This window comes from Megalops cyprinoides, chromosome 10 (assembly GCF_013368585.1).
Source record: "Megalops cyprinoides isolate fMegCyp1 chromosome 10, fMegCyp1.pri, whole genome shotgun sequence".
Lineage (NCBI taxonomy): Eukaryota > Metazoa > Chordata > Actinopteri > Elopiformes > Megalopidae > Megalops > Megalops cyprinoides.
The window spans coordinates 24505514-24526274 of record NC_050592.1 but is presented as its reverse complement, the minus strand read 5'-3'; the positions used below and the strand labels follow the sequence as shown (position 1 = coordinate 24526274).

Sequence of the window (20761 nt, the reverse complement as noted above, 5' to 3'; positions counted from 1 at the left end):
CTTCGGAGAGCGAAGAAAAAAACAAACAAAAATAAAACATGATGACAATCTGGACTTCAAGTGGGCTTTTTGGGAGCAGTCTCAGAAAAGTAACGCATAAATAAAGTGTGGTGTGATGAATTACTTTCTCAAAGTCTTTATTTTAATAATTTATTTTTAGCACCCGGCAGCACTGGGATTGCTGTATTTTATGAACATGAAGGCAATTCAGGGTGAAGCTCGTTGTAGCTATAAAATGCCATCTTGTGAATTTTTGCAATTTACGTTACAGATAGCTTCTGGGTTTATTTGACAGGCACTGTTAAAAAGGGAATTACTCTTTTTACTGTGGCCATAACAGTAGGTACAGCTTCATTATTGTGAAATAAGTAAATCTAATATTGTAGATCCAAGCCTAAGAAAGGGATTGACTTAGGTTAAAAGTAGCATTCTGAAATGAAACCAATATTCAGATATTAACTGTATAATCCCCCGACCCCCCGGCTATGACTTCCTACTTCAACAAGCACACACATGTATACCTGCACAAACACACAAACACACACATTCATGAAAATTGGAAGGGAATTGTCTCTTGCTCCTGTGCAGACTCATTAAAGCTGCATTTGGGCTATTAGCAGCTCTGTGGATTTGTTCTGTTTGATAATATGGAGCAAAGGCTAATTGCTCGGCTTTGTGTCAAGAGGGATTTTTGCACCACAGTGGCTCTCTTTGTGTTATCACTCAAAAACTGGCTTTGAATCTGGATTTTGTGAGATCTGGAAACAACGTTACAGAGAAATTTGGCAAGTGGGTTAAGCCACATTTGGGTAACAGGTCATAGGGTCAAAGGTCACAGTGTAGAGTATGCCTGTTGGTTGGAATCAAGCAGAATATTTGTATGCACTTATTTTCTTTCTGTTCAAATTACTGAACAGTTGCTATGAGTTTTGGCATTATCTGGTTTTGAAACTGAAGACCAAATAAAAAAAAAAGTAGGATACATAATCCTGATGGAAAGATCCATATATTGGGGGTCAATTGCAGTTTTTCTTCATTGCTAAGCCACATTGAATGGTGGTTCACCTGACCAATACAATAACCCTAATGTGCTCAATAGTAATTTTTTTTGTAAAACAGTAAGTCATTTCTCATTGCTTACACTCACTGTAAATGCTAAGCACATTTTTGCAAAACTCAATTCTATGCAAATTACATGAAAATCTGAAAAAAGGCTGGAGCATTTGGTGTCAACTGATACAGATACCATAATTATGAATACCTTTTCACATTTATTTAATAAACAATCAGTTCTTAAACATGTACAAATGAAGTCACCACTGAGGTGGCATTTTCAAGAATAGAGTAAGTGAAGAACCTTGAAGAATAATGGAGCCAGAAACCAATGCAACTTCACATATCTTCACATGTGTGAATGAACCTGTAAAAAGTAAGGAAGTGTGGAAGGAACATTGGTCAAAGAGCATCTGTAAATGTGTCATGCCAAACTGGGGCCAGCATAACCATGTGTCCATTTCTCAAACCCATTAAGGAATTCTCCTTTTCATAAAGGTGGCAGGTAGGAACATTGTCCACATAGCAAGATGTCGCTCCTTGATGCAATGAATGCTGGCTGTCTGGCAGTCACAGCTGAGGACTGTCAAGAGTAAATGCACCATTTTTGCAGATTGTGCAGATTTATTCCTAGTTGAATTGCAAGGGAAAATATACAATGTGATGGTGACGAGAACATATGGTCTGATTGACTAGAAAGAACAGGCTGAAAGTGTAGCATGGAGTAATACAGTAATTGTTTTGCCTTTTTAGCCTTTTGGGAATGTATTTAATTCATTCATTAATTCATTGAATGTTCCTCTGCATTTTACAAATGAACAGTTTTGGGCTGTTTTGCAAAGTTGACTTCTGTATGGAGAAGTGCGATGAAGCAACTGAGGAAAAACTGTGGTTAAAGGCAGTGGAGCCGGTGAGAGTCAAATAAATGAATGGTGAATGATCTGAAAGGGGAAATCAGGAAAAGGAGCAATGGAGGAAAACACAGACTTGCTTATCCACAGGTAAAAGAGAGAGAGAAGGCAAAAATGACATTGGAAGGAAAGGGACAGGTCTTCTGATAAGAGGGAGGCATGAGCTTTTAAGTGTCTGCGAGCCATACTTCCTGCTGCGCTCTGTCCAATCAGAGCGTTCCTCCATCTGAGCACTCGTCCCTGTGTATGTCACACACACGTCATCGGGCCCAGTATATTCCACCTGCCTGCCCTTTAGACTCTAATGCACGGGTTCGAAATGTCATCTTGTCCCCGAAATGTCAATGGTTTGTAAAGAACAAAGAGAAAAAGGTGAAGAGCTGTTTAATCTTGAGTCACCTCTAAAAAGTACACTGGATGGAGGTCAAGCCGAGAGTGGCTGGACAACAGGGAATTTAATGTACAGTATCAAGACTAAATGCTAGGCATCTCATGATTGGCATGTCAATCCATTAAAATATTGTGTAGTCTTTTCAATGTATATTCATTGTTTGAATCAGCGCTTCACTGCAAATGCAGTGCATAAGTAATTGATTAGTCATTCTAAAAGTGAAACTCCGTTAAGTGTCAGTTTCTGTTCATAATAGCTGGAGGATTTGTGTATTTATTTTATAATATTAACCTAAAGATTTGTGTTAAACCTTCTCTGTTCTTAAATTGGCTGTTAATGTTGAATTTACCCAATGACAACTCAATGTTGTACAATGCAATTACATAGTATCCGGAGTGCTTTGCAGCAAAATTGTAAATGAAAATTAAAATCAGGTGAACACAGGTAGATCTAATGATTGGAAAGAGTAAGTTGTAGCTGAACCTCTGATATGACTCAGGACTGAGTTCCAAAGCTGAGCTGCAGAACAGTTCTTTCCACTCTTTCTGCTTCCCATATTTAGGCAACTATGAGGGATCAACAATAGATACTCTCTTGCTGAATGCAGTGAATGGCAATGTACAAGACACAGGTAACTTGGCCCTAATTAAGAAGTAATAAGGATCTCTGAAATTTGTCTGAAGCTTCTCAATCATCTTATTTGATCATCATTCAGTCATAGATCAACTGAGAGCGGTTACAATTAAGCAATCAAATTGAAGTAAGCACCGAATGACTCAGAATCACAAATAGCAGCAGTTAAGAAAATGGTTTCCTGACTAAACTTTTTCATGGCAAATAACCCTTCCTTCATTTTCTGGTATCATTGAAATGACAAGAAATAACAAGCAGGAAAGTGTGCCAGCTCACAGAAGAGGAAATTTTCTGCTCAGTAATTTGGAACTAGGTGACTCTTGGGTTTTTTTTCTGTAATCTATCTCCATTATGATACATATCTATCAGCCAGTGGAGATTCCAGAGTGGATGGCTTTTGAGTCATCCTGAGAACCTGCTCCGTGTGCGATGACTAAGTTCCCTGAAGTGTTCTAGAGCGTTCCACGACGTGGCCAAATGTACATATGACAAAGCCCTTATGTGCTGCACTCTGGAGCTCTGCCTTCTCACTAGCTACAGGCGAGCAGTGGGAAAGGTTAATGTATTCCTGGGTGGGGAAACGTGGGCTCATCCTGTCCCCTGAAAGACGCTCTGGAAAGAGAGCGAGAGGGGAGGGCAGGGAAAGACAAACGGTCAAGGGGGAAAAGAGAATGAGAGACGAGTGAAGACAGGCAAAGAGAGTGTGGTTCAAAAGAGAAAAGAGAGAAATTCCCTCACTCCCTCCTCTGTAATTAATGAAAATGTGTGTAGGATGATGAGGCTGTGTGTGCAGGATCGGTAAGGTGAGCACGGCCCTTTATGCGGGCACCCTGGGGGCACAAGGGAAATCCTCTTCATCACCATGGCAACTGCTAATAACCACAATTGAGTGCCACTGCAGTTACTGATCATTATTTGTGCTCAAACTGGGAAAAAGTGTTGTCCTCTTTTAATTGGCTGGTAATTTATTGTTTTGTGTTGGAATCGCTGTTTTGTCTGCGATAGCTCAGAGCCTGTCAGTTCACACCTGATGAATTATCTGTGAAATCCTGTAGATTGCAAGAATCTTCACTGTACATAATTAATTTAGAGCACTCCAAATATATACATATTGAATCTGCTCCTAGAAAATGTCTTCCAAGTCACAATTTCAATTGGCATTCTCTGTTTTTTAGGCCTTTGTCAGAGACAAGATCTTTGATTTGTGTTCTGAGCCAGGCACCCTCACCCTCGCTCCAAAGGCAGGACAGCCCCCTGTGTACTTATGATGGTGCATTGCCTGAAGTAATTTAGTCCAGTCATTGTCTGCTAGGCAACATAGTTCCTAAGAAACTGTGCTACTGATCAAAAAGGTTGTGAGTTCAGTTCTTACATAGGGTACTGCAATTTTATGCTTGAGCAAGGTACTTAACCTGAACTGCTTCAGTAAGTATAGAGGTGTATAAATCTGTCAACTATATAAGTTGCCAAATTGTGAGCTCACCATGGAAAAGGTGGCATAGACCCTCAGAGGAAACAGGGACCCGTAGAGTGTTGAAGTCCAGAGACAATAGATACGCTGTAGACTGTAGACAGTATGACCAACATAGCTGGGCTGAATGGGCCCTTCTTACCATTAAACATCTTATGTAAGCACCTCTGTAAATTCTTCCATAAGCACACATAAATAACAGTGATTTCTCTTTAATGTTCTGATTTCTGCCACACTTGGGACGGTAACATTTGGAAATCCAAATGCGATTCAGAATCAGTCCTCTCAATATTCTCTTTGCATTTCGTTCATTTCGGGTTTCGTCTTGACATGCACGAAAGAGTCTGATGCTGCACGAAGACAGAGTAATATTCTGGGAGCATATTATGACTTGTCAGAGACTGCATGTCTGCTGAATGGAGCCCCGCGTAGCGTGCTGTTTAATTCAGACATGTCAAAGGGCTGATCCATAGAAGGTTCAATTTACTGAATCCATGAGAACGCTTGCTGTTTGGTGTGTCATCTGTCGTAGAGCTGGTGGATGATGCATACCACACATTAAGATTTTTTAAATGCATGTTGAAGCAGTAGCACATCATCCAGTCATTCCTATTTAAATCATTGTCATTATTTGACTAGTGATTCTTTACTGATGACAAGGTTTTGCATTCTGTAGTTTGGGATTCAGGATTACTTGATCAAGTCACACTCCACCCAGTGAACTTTATTAGGGATGAACAAAGAGACTTTTCATAGAAGTGATGTTTAAAAAGGCTTACCTAATTGTGTGTAACATTGTGTGAGACAAGTATGGAGATAGTTTTTATCAGTGCTTAGATCTGGCACATATTCACATTTCACCTTCTGAAAACTGAGCATCCCTGATAAAATGGCAAACTGCTCATCTCATCTTCACTATCTTATCTTGTTTTTGTTGTTTTTTTTCATCAGAATATATGCTTTCATTACGTTTTTAGGCCAAATCTCACATCATCGTGTGATAAGAGGCCAGAAATAAAATGAAACTTGGCCGTGCCTCTTGCCAGAACCTATCCCACAGGAAATGTGGGAATATGTACTTAATTAACACCCATAAAAGGCAAAACCCTAAGGCACATTTTAATATGCAGTACCACAAATATTGGCCTTGGAAACAATTGTTGCATTTCTCAGGGTCACTGCTGTTGCTCACAGGGTTGGTGTTTCCACACTTTCTAAGCCACTTGCCAGTACACACCCTGCATTACGATCATATTTGAATTTCTGCAGAAAGTCTGTAATATGTGACTTTAGCATGTGTTTTATTGACATACATGTCTGGTGCCACTTGCTTAGGAAGCATAGACAAGAAAAAACAAAACAAATTAAAAATAGATAAAAACATTTATGGAATTGAGATATTATTTTGTCCAGGCCATTGATACAGATATTCACCATTTACCTCTTGGTCCCAGTCTGCTCCTCCCTTGTTAGCCCTGCCTGTTGTTATGTGAGTATCTCCTCCAGTGAAGGGGGACAAGGCTGGCTTATCTTAACATGTACAGCAGAGCGCAGCAGCTGAAGGAGCTCCTGTCCATAGACCACACCTGAGGCTGTTTGTGTCTGTTGTGGCTGGGAGGAAAGAGAGCACTAACTCTGTTTGTCGAATCCGATGACGCACCGTTGTGTCTCCAATACGCGGCTTTTGTTTTCTTTTATAGTCCCTCCAAACACATTTTAGCTAAGTACCTTTCCCAGGGGCTCAAAAGCAGCGCCTTGCTTAGGTGTTGCATGCCTGACAAACAATGCCGCTGCAGGAGAGGGTGCTGAACACCTCTCCTCTGCAAACCAGCCCTTAAAATTTTAATCAGATGGAGCTCCTTGATGAATACAACCACAAGACAGACTGTCTTCCCTTATATAATACGCTTTTAGAAAAAATGGCATTGTTTTAAGGAAAAATGAACTAAACTTTTTTTTTTTTTTTAAATTGAACAGCTGGCATGCTGTGACACGTGTTCACAAGTTCCTGACCTTGACCGCTGTTCTGCATGGCACTGACTCATTCACTGTCCTTCTCTTTCACACTCTTTTCTTTCTCTTAGACATTCCACCCAGCAGCAGACCAACAGAGTCATCACCAGCACCAGCCAGCTCATCAAACAGCTCTCAGATCTCATCAGTGGCTCCTCGCGGGTAATGGCTCCTTACTCCTCCACCCTTTTTAGTCAGCTCTCCCCCCCCATCAGCATTTTACTCCTTGTCTTCACACCACCCTTCACGGCGATGCACACAGTAGGTAACAGATGTTCCCCAAACTCTTCCATCATGTGCCTCAGAGAGGGGGGCGGGGTGTGTGAGGTCACCCCGGTCTGCGCCGCATGCTCGTCATCACTTACTGCGGACGCTGCAGATCAGAAGAGGAGCTGCGAGAGCGAGGCACGACTCTGACTTCCCCTGGCCGACCGATGACTCTGAAATGCGAGATTAGTGCGCTTTCATTAAAATATGCCAAACAATCCACAGAGCACAATTTGAATATTGCACACGCAACTACTCAGCTCTATGAGAACAAGTGCTTAGCAGAGAGGCAGTGAGCACTGTACCATTTTTGTAGCTTTTGGCTCCATCGACCTGCGGATTGAACTCTAATACTTCTGGTGTCTGGGCAGAAAGGGTAATGACTGTTTCACAGAGACTGTCACAAATGAAGGCCATTGTGGCACTGATGGCTACGTAGGTGGGTAGGTCTGCTAGTTAACAAGCTGATCCTTTTTTTATAGAATCCTTGTTCCATAGACGCGGCCCTGTGTAGGTGAAGGTAACTGCGTCTGAAACTGAGTCAGAGGAAGCGCAGAGTAACAAGCCGCAGAAGCACAAGGTTTCATGGTGAATATTAGTACATTTCAGCAAAGTGGGCTGCAATGACGTCTCTCAGGTGTCTAATAATTTCTGTGACAAAGAATTTCATAAAGGCACGCTGGAGGAAATTGCATCGTCTTCCTGGTGGGAAAATGCGTAGCTGAAAGAAAGGGAACGTAACAGTGACATGGCTGAAACGTCACCACCAGCACAGTGTTGCACGAGGGCGAGCGACCAGCTGCCCGTTCACAGTGACAGCAGGGCTGAGGTGGAGGTGCCACCGCGTGGGTCAGAAGATGAGTGCAGGGGGTCTCAGGAAAGAAGATGAGTGCAGGGGGTCTCAGGAAAAGAGAGCGAAAGAGGATTCTCGGACAGCGCGATCAGGCAACGAGAGCGCCAATGGAAGATGCCAAGCTGAAGACGGGTGTGCAGAGAGCGCACAATATCTTGCACAGTCGGGGGTCCAGACGGTGAATGACGTGCCTTGACATTCGGAACAGCCCCCACCAACACATGACATTTTCTACATGAAATTGTTAGAACATGTACAACACAGTGACGTTCATGGAGAAGCTGCTGCTCTGTGTGTACAATGTAGAGAGCAATAGTAGGTTGAAACACACATGCAGACACACACACACACACACATACATATATATATATATATAGTATCTTTAAAGAGACAGAGACAGAGAGCTTCACAGAGAGAGAATTATACAATCAAAGATGAAATAATAAAGAGATAATGTTTTTTATCATATTTATATTTTTTATAGCACTGAGAGATTGGAGTGCTGCATTTTTTAGAGCAGCACTGATGGAAAGGATGGTTTGAGAGCACAGAGGTACAGTGGGGAAAGGCTCTACCTTCTGCATTCGTGCAGTGTTGTGCAGCAATGTTGACTGCTATGTGTTCCACTGAGCACTGCTTCAACTGCGCTGTGCCAGTGACGTCGCAGGGGGCCCACAGCAGCCAGCCAAAGCTTGTTTTTGGCAGTGCCCTCGACCACAGGTGGGGCCTGATGCCAGGTCCCCTTCCCGGCAAGAGGGAGGGCACTGGGACTGGGAGAGACCTGGAACAGCGGCCTCTTTCTGTAGACTGCAAAGGCCTTATCAGGTCACATGCCACCACATGGTCAAACTTGGCACAAGCTCCATTCCTGTTAAGATAAGCCCTCTCTCCAAGGGACAAGGGATATATCACTGCCACCACTAGGCACGGCTGTGCTCAGTGTCTGCCCACCTCCAGCATGCCAGGTGTCTGTTTTCTACTGTTTTTATAGCACCCTCTTGTGGTTGGAAGACTATGATTTTCTTTCTGTGTACTTTCACAAGCCTGCCCACTCTTCTTTTTTTGCCAAGATTTAAACTGAATGTATATCAACTCTCATTAGCATTTCAAGGAAAAAAGATACATATGGATCATATTTGCTCTTTTTTAGTATTTAAAATTTAAAGCAAATTTTAAAGCAAATTTAAATTTAAAGCAAATTCATTATATTTTTTAACAGGTCATTTTTTTTCTTTACAGCATCATATAACTTCAGGTAATTGTCAGTACTTAATTATTACGTTCAGTGGTGCAAGTAAAATTTTAATTCTTTCTGGTACGCCAGTTTAAGCACCTGTCGACCCTTGCCCCAGCAAAGAAAGTTTTCAGTGTCAAGCAACACTAGTTACACCAGCTAATTAAGCAAAAGTTTGGAATAAGCTATTGGCACATGACACCTGTGTGTTGGCTCAGGTGGTCAGCTGAGTATTCAGCTGAAAGACCGGAAAGGACTGTTATCCCAGTCTGCAGACCAGAGTTAATTTTAGGAGCAAGTAAGATAACACTCAAAGCAAAGGCAAAAATTAAAAGAAATAACACTTTGCACGCCACCCACAATACACCGCTTGCCTTCAAAAAAAGAACAAAGTAACTTACTAAAGACAAAATCTTCAACTGAACCAGGATCCACAGTGAGAAAAAACACTGCCACTCTCATTCTCCTATACTGTTATACCCCTGTCTCTGGTCACCCCCCCCCCCCCCCCTCTCTCTCATATACACACACACACGCACACATGCACACACACACACACACACTCACAGTATCTCTTTCACTCCTGTCTGTGGCACCCTGCTGCAAAAACACAATGATTTCAAAGCATGCACACCTGGGCAGCGGTCACGTGGATCTCATCCAGGGTTTGCTCATCTTACCGGTCGCCAACCAATGTTTTATTCCTACTGAATACCAGGGATTACCAGCTTACTTGCACCACTGATGATACTTAAATGAATTACTGAAATGCGGTATTAAATTGAGGATGATAATTATGAGTGTTTTTCTCTCCCTTTCCACAGCAAGATCGCCTTCGTCTGACAAGACTGAAGACAGAGCTGTCTGATTCTGTTCAGCGTTATGGGGACCTGCAAAAGGTAACTGCATGACTGTCCAGGGAAATTAAGAAGACTTGTGACCATTCATTTCCTTGACTTGCACCCCCGGAGAGTTTCCCTTTATTAAGTTAAGCCGTGATCTTATAGAAGAGAAACCTCACATGGATAGAAAATTAAATAAATGTAGCAGAGCTGGAAAGACCTAATGAAACACGGGGCCTTTTTTGTCAGTTGCTGTTGTTGCTGTTTCATTCTGCTCTCATCTTGTTTACGTCTCTAGAAAATCGCAGATCGGTCCAGAGCCTTGCTTCCTCCAGCCCAAAAAGACCGGAAACAGGTGAGCAAAGTTAAATGTTTAATCTGATCTGATGAAATCTTAATAAATACATTAATTATGATGTTTAAAAGAAGGTTGTTTTCACATAAAGAGCTGTCACCATGAGTCGACACCTGAGTGTGTGTGTTTGTGTATAAAGAACTCTTTGAAGCTGTGCTCCTGCACTTTCTCTCTGAAAGAGGCTCTTAAGTCATGTTCAGAGACCAACATTGTGCAGCAGAAAATAAGCTTGCAAATGTATCAAAGTTCCTTGTTTATGAGAATGTGCGCACGGATAATACATTAGGTCAATGAGATCACTTCCTGTTGCAAGGGTACAAAGGAGAGTAGTAAAAAACACCACTTGAAGAGTACAGAACACCCTTCAGGTGAACAGATACATTCAACCCTGTCAGAACATTAGTAGTGTGCCCATCTGCAGGACATACATGTCATTAATCAGCAGCACTAATTAATTGTCATCCTGTGTTGTGATCAGCATCTGGAGCTGACATACAATGGCTCCACAGTGTGACCATCCAGGAGGGGTGCGATGTTATCGCACTTAACAGAGAACCATGCATTATAGTACAATGTGAAATATTGAGAGTTTTTTTTTTCACCTCTGCATCCCACTCTGTTTGGGGAGTTAGAATTTGAGAGACTGCTGTGTTTCTGTTTTGGTTTAGCAGTACGCACAAAACAGACAACAGTATGGCTCACTGCAGTAATCCACTTTGTGGTTCAGCACTATGGTCAGGGACAGGCGGGATTTCTACGGTCTGCTGTTCCAGACCATTGAGATCCAACAGTGAGGGCATTGTGCGGCTTACTCTCTGAGGCCAACGGCTCTCCCCTCTGTGCCTTGTATGTGAGGCCATGTTACAGGATCACAGCTGCTTGGCAATGTGGCGTCTGTTTGAAAGGTCAGCGTTTAATGACTGCAAGACTCCACTATGTGTTTCACCATGTGTACTCCACTATGCGTTTCAGCATCCCAAACAACGTGTAGACAGTGAGCACATAACTTTCAGCAGCACAGATAATGTACACAGCAGCACTGATTTTCAGTGCTACAGACAGTGTGCAAAAGGGAGTTTTAAAGCCTCTCAGTGCTGCAGACAGCACCGGGGCCGCACGCACTGATCCTGTGTGGGTTTTGGCGAAACTAGAGAGAGGCAGCCAGGCACCCCAGCTGATTTCCTGCCCCTCTCACCGAGCGCAGCGGGCCTACACACTCCGACACTTTCACCTCCCAAAGGCTGCGACTTCCAGTGCAGCCACACGCTGCCCCGGGGGTGCTGCTGGTGACTGGTGAGCTCATGCGGGGTCCAAGCTTTAGCCTTCCGACTCATGCTGAGGCGCTGGAAACCTTGGACCGGGGAGCAGCTCCCACAAACGAGTTCTATTTGCGACAGGCGGGATTTTTCGTGGCAGCTCCGGGAGAAGTGGGAATCAAAAGATCACAGCCTGAACAAGTGAGACGGGTGAACTTGGAACTGCGCAGCCGGCTCAGTTCCGCGACACCCTTTGGACTCCTGGTTATCTGATGCCGGAGTAGATTGGACGAGCCGGGAAGGCCGTGTTTCTGAGGGGGAGCCAGTCCACGGATCAGACAAAAAAAAAACAGGAGCTGGGAAGCGACGGTTTAGACTTTCAGGGCTCTGACAGGTGTCTGGCAGAACCAGATAAGAGCAAACAAAAGTGGGAGCGAAAACAAAGATGGGAATCTGACTGTCGTAGCTGAGCCTATCTCAGCCAGCGTCTCCATTCGGGGGTTGCCTAGACGACAGACCGATGGCAGATGAGTCTGACGGCAGGGGCATTCACCTCATACAGGGAGAGAGGAGCTGGTGGGCCGTGATACACCACACTCTTGCTGTGTTGAAGCCGCACACTCACCTGTGCAGACACTGCACACTGCCCCTTGGCATGGCCCTGTGTTCTCTCTCTCTCTCTCGCTCTCTCTCTCTCCCACTATCTTCACTCTCAGTTCAATTCAGCTTCATTCACTTAATTCAATAAGATTCAATAATTCAATTCCAACTTTGTGCTGCTTCACCTTTAAAGACCAGCTACACAAGTTATCAAATGCAATGGAAATGAAAGTAATTTGATGAATATGGGTAAAAAATACTAGGGAATAATCGAAATATGTTCAATCAGTCTGATGTGAAAGTAAAAAATGTATATACCAGTAACCATATTATAATAACATTACATGATAAAAATACATACACATATTATTCATACACTATGTATTATTCATTATATAATAATATATAATGTGGTTAGTGGTATTGTATGCATTTTTTTACTTTTACACCTGACTGATTGAATATGTGTTATGTATATGTAGGGTTGTTCCAATTTTTAGTGAAGAAGCAATGTAGCATATAGAGTATTTGGCCCAGGCCATCTGGTAAGGAGAGGATTATACTTTGTATGACCCCCTCACCCTTATCAGGCCATAAAACAAAGCTGTACCAGTTGAAAAAGAATGTATTTGCATTGCTCTTAATGTAATAAAGCACAGACATCCTGGCGCAACCATGCATGTGTGGAAATGAAAGCCTCTGATGCTCCAGGTAGGTAGGTAGCTCCAGGGAGCTCTAGCAATGGTCACCCAGAGGTTACTGGAGAATCTCACATTCTTTGTCATGACACATCTGCCTAGGCTCCATCATCCAATCCAATTGCTTGGCCATTGTAGGCGTGAGTTTTCGGCCTGTGACTGAACCGAGTATAGCCTTTGATGTGGACCTACAGTATATTATTGTGGCAACAACAATGGAACGTCCCTCAGATAGCCACTTTGCCTGTAATTGTAGCTGTGATGGGGAACCCTCCTTGCTCTGGGAGTGGGGTTACGGGGCACCTTATATCACCAACAGCTATCGAGAGAAGGTGACAGTCTAGCCAATGACAGACACACCGGCATTTATATATTTTTTCCCCAATTGTGGGTTACTGTGCGTAATCAATGTACAAAAAGGAAGTAATATACCAGTCCATGTCACTTTAGTGATACACAAAATGCAACTTTTTTCATGTAATGCAAAGAAAATCCCCATAACAAGGCTATTTCAGTCAATTCACTTGTGCATTACTGTTTTTGTCTCTTACATGCTGTTCATTTTTTGTGTAAAACAGTATAGAAGTTTTAATAGTTATCTGATATGTGGGGTAGAGGAAATGAAGTACATTTCACAGGGAGCTCTGTCAGAGCCGAAGGATTGTGTGGGATGTTCTGTGTGAGAATATTAGCCGCAAGTAATCCAGGTCAATAACTAAAGCTTGTGTGTTTGTGTGTGTGTGTGTGTGTGTGTGTGTCTGCATTATTAGTATTGCATTAGTATTGCAGACACCCACACCCACAGCCACACACATACATATACACATACACACACAAACACATACACACACACTCCCAAAATACTTCTGATCTTTCCATCAACGTGTGCATACTGTATGTACATGTACATTTGTGTCACCTGGGGCTGATATAAGGGCTCTCACCATTTATACATGCATGTTCTTGCATTGCTGGTTATCACTGCTGATATTTTAATTCTGTAGGTAGAGCTGGGGTTGACCAATTATGACATTAAATATTTTTTGAGAGAAAAAAGGGAACTTAAGTATTCTCTGGTGGCTGCCCGCCTCACATTTTTTAGTATTACTCAATTTTTCTCAGCAGATGTCATTATCCTGTCTGAATTACATAATTTATAATGCTAACACATTCTGCATGGTGTTTATACAGCTTATACAGCTGGTGTAATGAAACCACTGAGGTAGTATCTTTGCTCAAATTCCCTGTGCTGAAGGAATCTATCAAGGCTGCTTAGGACAGTGGGAGACTGACTTGCGAAAGATTAAAGCTAGGGTAAGATGTTATGTAAGAGCAATTTCTTTCATTTGGCAATCCACTTTGAACTGACCAGAAATGTTGAGAACTAGAGTTTATTTTCAGGGGGACATTGGGGCACTTCATCCTGAAATATTATTGCTTCAAATCTGTGTCAAATTACAAGTATTTTTGTACTTCCTCATACGTACAGTGTGCATTGGTTTAATTTGATTTTGTGTAACAATCCCCTCACTCATTGCAATGTTACCATGTTACTTGGGTGTACCAATAACACATCAGGATCACGGATCAGGATCAGCACCACTGATCACGTAATGTTTTCTTCAGCAGTGCAAACATTTTCACTGAATTTTAATATCATAGTGAGTAGCCCTTGGCACTTTTTAATGGACATTCATTTAAGGTCAATACAGACAGACCATAGTATAAAGACTTTTAAGCATGCTCCAAGCACAGTGTCTAGTAATTTGGACAGCAACAGAGCTGCCAGAGGAGCTACACAAGTCAGATAACTCTTTATCTCTCTTTTTTCTCTTTTCTAAAGCCTAGTCTCTAATATTCCTCACCTTCCAAACACAGTTCACAGAATTCTGAATTGAGCGTTACTGATATCTAATGAAATAAAGACACAAAGGCCACTCTAAAAACACACACATATGCAAACACAACTCATTGGCTCAAATTTGATCATTACTGACAGTTTGTGTTCCCTGACAACCTCCTACTGCTGCAATATACTGTATATATGACCGGACTGGACTAGGCTAATTTGAACCTGGTTTGAAGCCATGGGGTGACTCAAATGAATAAAGGAGTTTAGTGTTGTTTATAATTTGGTTTTCATAGGAATGTGTGAAGATTTTTTTTCTTTGTGACAGAACACAAAGTACCGAAGCCGAGTTCACAACAGCGGATCAGTCCTTGCGCTTGGAAACTTCTTTGCAAGATCCACTCTGTTGCACTTCCCTTTTGGGTCCGACAGCTTACAGATCCACAGGACTGCAGTCCCATCCTGAGCAGTAGTGCCTTTTATTTATTTTTTTTTGCTTGGCACCAGAATGAAACTCAAAGCCAGCTACCTAGAGGAGGCCCCATTTTGCTTCAGCCAGATGTGATCCTCACTGACACATACCTTGTTATTTCTTTTTGAATCAAGCATTTAGCATCATCTGTTGTTCTCACAAAAAACGCAAGGAATGATTAGGTGACAAAACACTAATAGAGGGGAGGGTGGGTAGGGGAGGGTCATTTCTTTACTGAAGGGTTCGCTCATTGTTATCATCATCATCATCATCATCATTTTTATGATCATCTGTCTCATTCATTGTAGTATTCTTCATCATCAGTATCATCTTCGTTGCTGCTCTGACCCTTCCAGAGCTCGCTCACATTTCTGCATAAGCGAGTGGCACTTGCAGAGTATGACTCGGTGTCTTGGTGTGTGAGGGTGTGAAAGTGATACAGCGAGGAGTCAGAGTGGGCTCACTTCCTCCTGTCCCCCCTGCTCCTGGCTCTGAGACCCCGAGCAGCTTCACCTCCGCTGTGAAAAACGGAAGAGAACTTCCTTCCGTGGCGCGCCGGAGGCCAATCGGAGGGAAAGGGGTGCAAGAGCGGACATGATTTAAACCAATCACCTCTGCTGCGATCGGAGCCTTTTGCCTTTTTCTGCTTTGGAAGTCTGCGCTTCTGACAGATCTGTTTTACAAAACCATGAGCAGTCATCGAAGGACCCTTATGTCATTGGGCTCCATTGGATTATGTGCAAGAGGGTCATTTTGCATATGTGCCCCTGAAGGGAAGATAACGGACATGAATGTCTCATAAGAGTTCCGCCCACAGAGCACCTGTTCTTTTGCGCCGGTTCTCTCTCCTCCCTATAGCCCCTCTGTATCTAGAGAGAAAAGCCCAGACGACATCCTGACCTTTAAAGGAGTGGTGGTGCACACAGTAAACTCTGACAAAAAAATTGATCACACCCATAGGGTCAAGCTAATTAACAAACCCTCTAAGATTAGACCCTCCCTTTAAGCCACTAGCTGGACACTATGCAGCAGCACGACAGGCAGACACCAGGCCAGGCAGAGCTCCAGCTGCGGTGAGTGAGGTACACTCAAAACATCAGCCCTTCGCAGGCCTTAAGAGAGAAGTTTGCTATTGTGCCATTGTGCCTGAGCGAAGTCTGTTGGCCGTGCTAATTCTGAAGAAGAAGAATAGGGGGGATTCACACAATGGCTGCAAACAATAGCTGCCCGGGGGCTTCATCAATATCATGCATATGCAATTAGACAAATTAGCAGATCAATGCTGAGCTCTCAATGCCCCACTCCCACAGTTGTGTTCTCTTTCCAGGAGTAAATTGTACCTTATCTGCCAGAACACAAAATGGGATTCTGTTCTTTGTCTGCACGTCACTTTTGTGTTTGTGCTGGGATGGAGGTGGAGTGGGGGGAGGGTCTTTGGGGCATAGCAATATTTAATATTTTACCTTACAGTAGATGGTTAATGTATTCGCCCCTTGGTTTTTGCGATGTTGGGGGAGAACAGAAGGCAACGATCCTACCTCATCCCAGTCAGCAGCACATTAGGCACTGTGCAGTTAGCAACCAGCCTCTTCCTCTCTCACACATTCGTTCTATCTGTCTTTCTCACTCTCTGTCACTCGCTATCCCTCTTTGCGCTTGTGAGTTAGGAGTGGGCCGCTGTTAGGCCACAGCTGCTAGGCTAGCACACACTTGAGAGATGAAGGCAGGTGATTCAGTGCTAGGAGAACAGACTGCCCTGGAGTTTGTAGGTGGTGCTGATGGCGGCAGGGGGTAGGGTCTCAGAAGTGGGAAGGACCCACTTTTCACCCTGCTGTCTGCTCTTCAGGAAGTTGGTCATATTGAGACTGACCAAACAGCATATGAACTCTTTGGATAGCCATAGCGTAACACAAAACTTCAGCGTGATGTGTCAATAATGAACCAATATTCTTGTCACTTTTTTTTCACAAGCCATATCTCACTGATTATCATTAAGGGATGAATGTTTCAGTGTTGTACGTGTAATGCTGGAGAATCAATACCTCATTTGGATTGCATTGAGTGACACATGTTAACAGTTGTTGTGTGTGTCCGTGTGTGTGTGTGTGTACCCGCAGAGCCCGCAGACACCCTTCGCAGAGCTGTGTGACGATGAGCCGGTGTTTGGCGGAGCGGAGAGCGTGGAGGGTGGAGGTCAGGCGTTCCTGGCGGAGATCAGCGAGGAAGACGTGGAGGCACTCAGGCAGAGAGAGGAGGCTCTGCTGCAGATTGAGGTACTGTACACTGTCACCACCCCTCTGCATCCCATCTGTCCCGAGACCAAGGTGTTCCCAGGTCGAGGGTGGGCATGGTGCCACAGGGGAAGCAAAAAGACAAGGCAGCTTGCATTTCGATTTGCCAAAGTGAACTGCATTCTGCCGTACGTAACAATACGAGAGCATGATATGATTGAATTTTCACTTATCACCATCAGTAAGCTAAGTATGCATTTTGGGTGGGCAGGCAGTCATGGTCTGTGAGTGAGAACCAGGGGAGAAAGAGAAGGTATCTGTTTTTAAATAATTTTTCCTAGAAAAGAATTGACCCATAAACATAAGGATTACCCATTAGCAGGTGGGCCTTTTTACTGAACTGTATCTAATATTGTGCCATTGCAGTATCATTGTGCACTTCACTCTAAATGAATTATGACAAATAAATTTCGCTACATTAACATATTTTAAGCACAACAAAGAGCTCAGACATTGGTTCTCACTTCAGACCGGTTATTTCCCTTCTCGTTTAGGGCTAACACGATTTCATGTGAAGTGTACAGGTAACGCTCTCACAGATGCAGCCATGTATGAGCACAAATCTGCCCATTACGGGTGATCTTTATTGAAACTGGCATGCTTGTTAATCACGTCAAACAATGAAACACCGGCTCAGGGACAATCATCAAATAAAGGCTCTGCCTCCCTGCTTGTAACTCATCGGCCCACACAGACGGAGTACAGTCTACACAGAGCTGCAGGAACACAGCCTTCGAGTTGGAGGGTCACCGGGATAACCGTGTTTTACTGTGTGAGTCACAGTGCACATCTCAGGCTTTTGCTTCATGACATCAAGGAATGAAAGGGCAGTGTAGGTGCCCACTTGTCTGTGTCCATGTATCAACAGATCTAAGCACTGTGGTGCCACAGCCAAGCAGAGGACACAGGAGAGGATGAATTTGAGAGGGAATGAAAATAACCCCCTCCTCTTCCTTCCCCCTCATTGAAAGACAGTCTTGTCCTCTACATGGCGTACAGTTACAGCACTCCCTTTACCTGGGAGCCACAATTGTTTCGGAGTCAGGGTTGGCTTTGCCCAGTGAAAGTAAAGCCCGCTGTTTAGAACGAATGCTACCCTGGTGTCAAAAGGAAGTTTCAGTGGGAGTTTGGAGAGACAGACTGAGTGGTGAACGCCGCTGCTGCTTTCTTTGAATAAGTCATTTGTTCTCCTAAATTAAGATCATAATGTTCTGGAAGCTGTCCTGCTGTACCCATCTGACGGACACGCAGGCATTCTGCCGTCCGTTCTGGGTTCAGTGAACTCGCAGACATCTTGCTGTCTCATCCTTTTTGCGAGGAGGAACATCTGTGTGCTTACATATCCCGATGCAGGACAGATGTGGACTCCTCTGCGTGTGAGACTGTGTGTGTGTGTGTGTGTGTGTGTGTGTGTATGTGCGTGTGGATATTTTTGGGTGTACATTTGCATGTGCATGTGTGTGTATGTGCGCTTGCATTTGTTTGTGTGTGTGTGTGTGTGTGTGTGTGTGTGTGTGTGAGTGTGTGTGTGTGTGAGAGAGAGAGAGAGAGAGAGAGAGAGAGAGAGAGAGCATTTGCACAAGTGTCTATGTGTGAGGCTACATACATGCATGTACGCGTGAGTGTATGTGTACGTGTGTGTGTGTGTGTGTGTGTGTGTGCGTGTGAGTCAGAAGGTTTCCTATCCAATTTGCTAGCACCCCCGATTCTTTTTTTCTGGTGTGTCACAGATCTATCAAGCATTTGTCACTCAAACGTCAGTTTTGAAACCCAACACAACGTTGCATTGTCAGTGCAGAGAGGGGTTGGAAAATGTATTGTCTCTTGAATACATGCTTCATGCAGAACATTTTGAGCTGAGGACTACCTCTTTTTCACTAGAGTGAAATTACTTGACGTGTTCTTCATATGGTCCCTCTTGTGGCAGTGAACCAAGTAGACCATTAGATGGGAAGACTTACAGTGTGCAAAGTAAAAACTATAATGAGGATATTCTAAATATCTTCACCCTGTAAGGCCCCTTTAAATTACTGCATTCATTTATAATAATGGCCATGACAGAGGGAGAAAGAGGTGGGAAGTGAGCATCCTGAACTGTTCCATTGATGTACCCCATTGAGCTTTGTGTCACAGTAGTGATGTCCCAGACTGGCTGTCACATAATTTTATTATATTACGATCAGATGGCAGCCAACATCAGTGGTGCTGGTAGGACATTATGGTGCCTATGTCAGCATTGTTTTAACTGTGCATGAAGTCACATGAACGTGCACGGACCCAAAAGGCTGACTCTCAAACTCTTTCTTCTCTGAGTTGCATCCAGTAAAACGATACTCTCGGAATTAATTAATTGTGAACTGTGTGGGTTCTTCACCCATCTTGTCATGCTGTTTTTTTTTCTGCATTGACTGTCAGGAGTTGACACTAGAACCTCTAGCAGAAGCAGCCAGTGTGGGGTTTTCTGTGTGTACCCTTCAGACTCCTCTCCTCACTTGCCCAATTCATGGCTCGTTTCAGCTGTCCCTCACATTGCTGCTCTAAAGTCGGAGTCCGATACCCATGAGACTAGACCCTGTCAGCGATAACCTGATCCGTGTCCCAAGACTTTATCACTGCCAATGAGCCCAAAGGCAAGAGATTCATCCCAGGCTGGCACACAGCAAGGAGGAAAGGAAGGATGAAAGAGGGGGTATGAAGGAGGGATGAGGGGAAGGGGGAGGTGAACAGTTCTGGGCAACAGGCAGCGATTACCACCTGTCTCACTTCACCATATAAATCTATGGAAGTGGCTTCCCATAGGCCCATGGTGAATAACAAAAGAGGTGGTAGGGAATGACTCCTTGATTTTAATCACGGGCCCCAAGCTAAATACTTCATTATTTCATATATGCATTGTGTTATGCACACCAAAACGTTACACATGCTTAATAGTCTAGGAAATAAAGATGTCTCAAAGGCAGCTTGTTAGCTAGGTCATTAAGCACCTCGCTAGAGTATCCGACAGCACCATTTAGATAATGTTGGAAAAGCTACTTTGGTTAGGGCTATCATAACAATCTAGGGGCTACTTTGGGGGTTTCCTGTATCCATCTTGTTAAATTATTTATGTGTTTGGCAAACCAAAATCTGTTAACTATTTTCATATGCTTATACATCTAGATAATATTTACTAAATCTTGAAGTAGGTTACAGTAGCTGCCTTGCTCATGAGGAAAATGGCAGTGTCTCATCAGGGAATCAAACCTGCGATGCTCTGCTTTCAAGTCCAGTTCTTTAACTACTATGAATGATTGCAGTAGTTCAGGGCAGTGGGCACAATTCCTCCTCATTAACAAAAGGATCAACGCTAACACATATCCCCCTCATCCTACCCCACAGCACCATCAAATCTGTCAGCACAGGCTCTTTTACTAAATTAATTTAGGAAAAAAAAGGCATACAGGTTGTAACAGAGGACAGGCTGCAAGGAGAATCTAAATTCAACACCTGGCTCATTGCAGAGGGATGAAAAAGCCAGACACCCTTTCATCTCGCAGACGTGCCCACGAAACATACCTCTGTCATTGTTCAAG

The 20761-nt window shown here is 43.5% G+C and overlaps 1 protein-coding gene across 2 annotated transcripts in view; it reads left to right on the top strand.

Annotated features, from left to right (window-relative positions):
• The window catches only part of tsnare1 (T-SNARE Domain Containing 1), a 132590-nt gene that overhangs the window by 52091 nt on the left and 59738 nt on the right, over positions 1–20761 (top strand). For both annotated transcript variants that reach the window (XM_036539351.1, XM_036539352.1), the window contains exons 5-8: positions 6544–6634; positions 9651–9725; positions 9967–10023; positions 17016–17171. In XM_036539351.1, coding sequence (XP_036395244.1) covers positions 6544–6634; positions 9651–9725; positions 9967–10023; positions 17016–17171 — 379 coding nt within the window. The remainder of the gene's footprint in view (positions 1–6543; positions 6635–9650; positions 9726–9966; positions 10024–17015; positions 17172–20761) is intronic.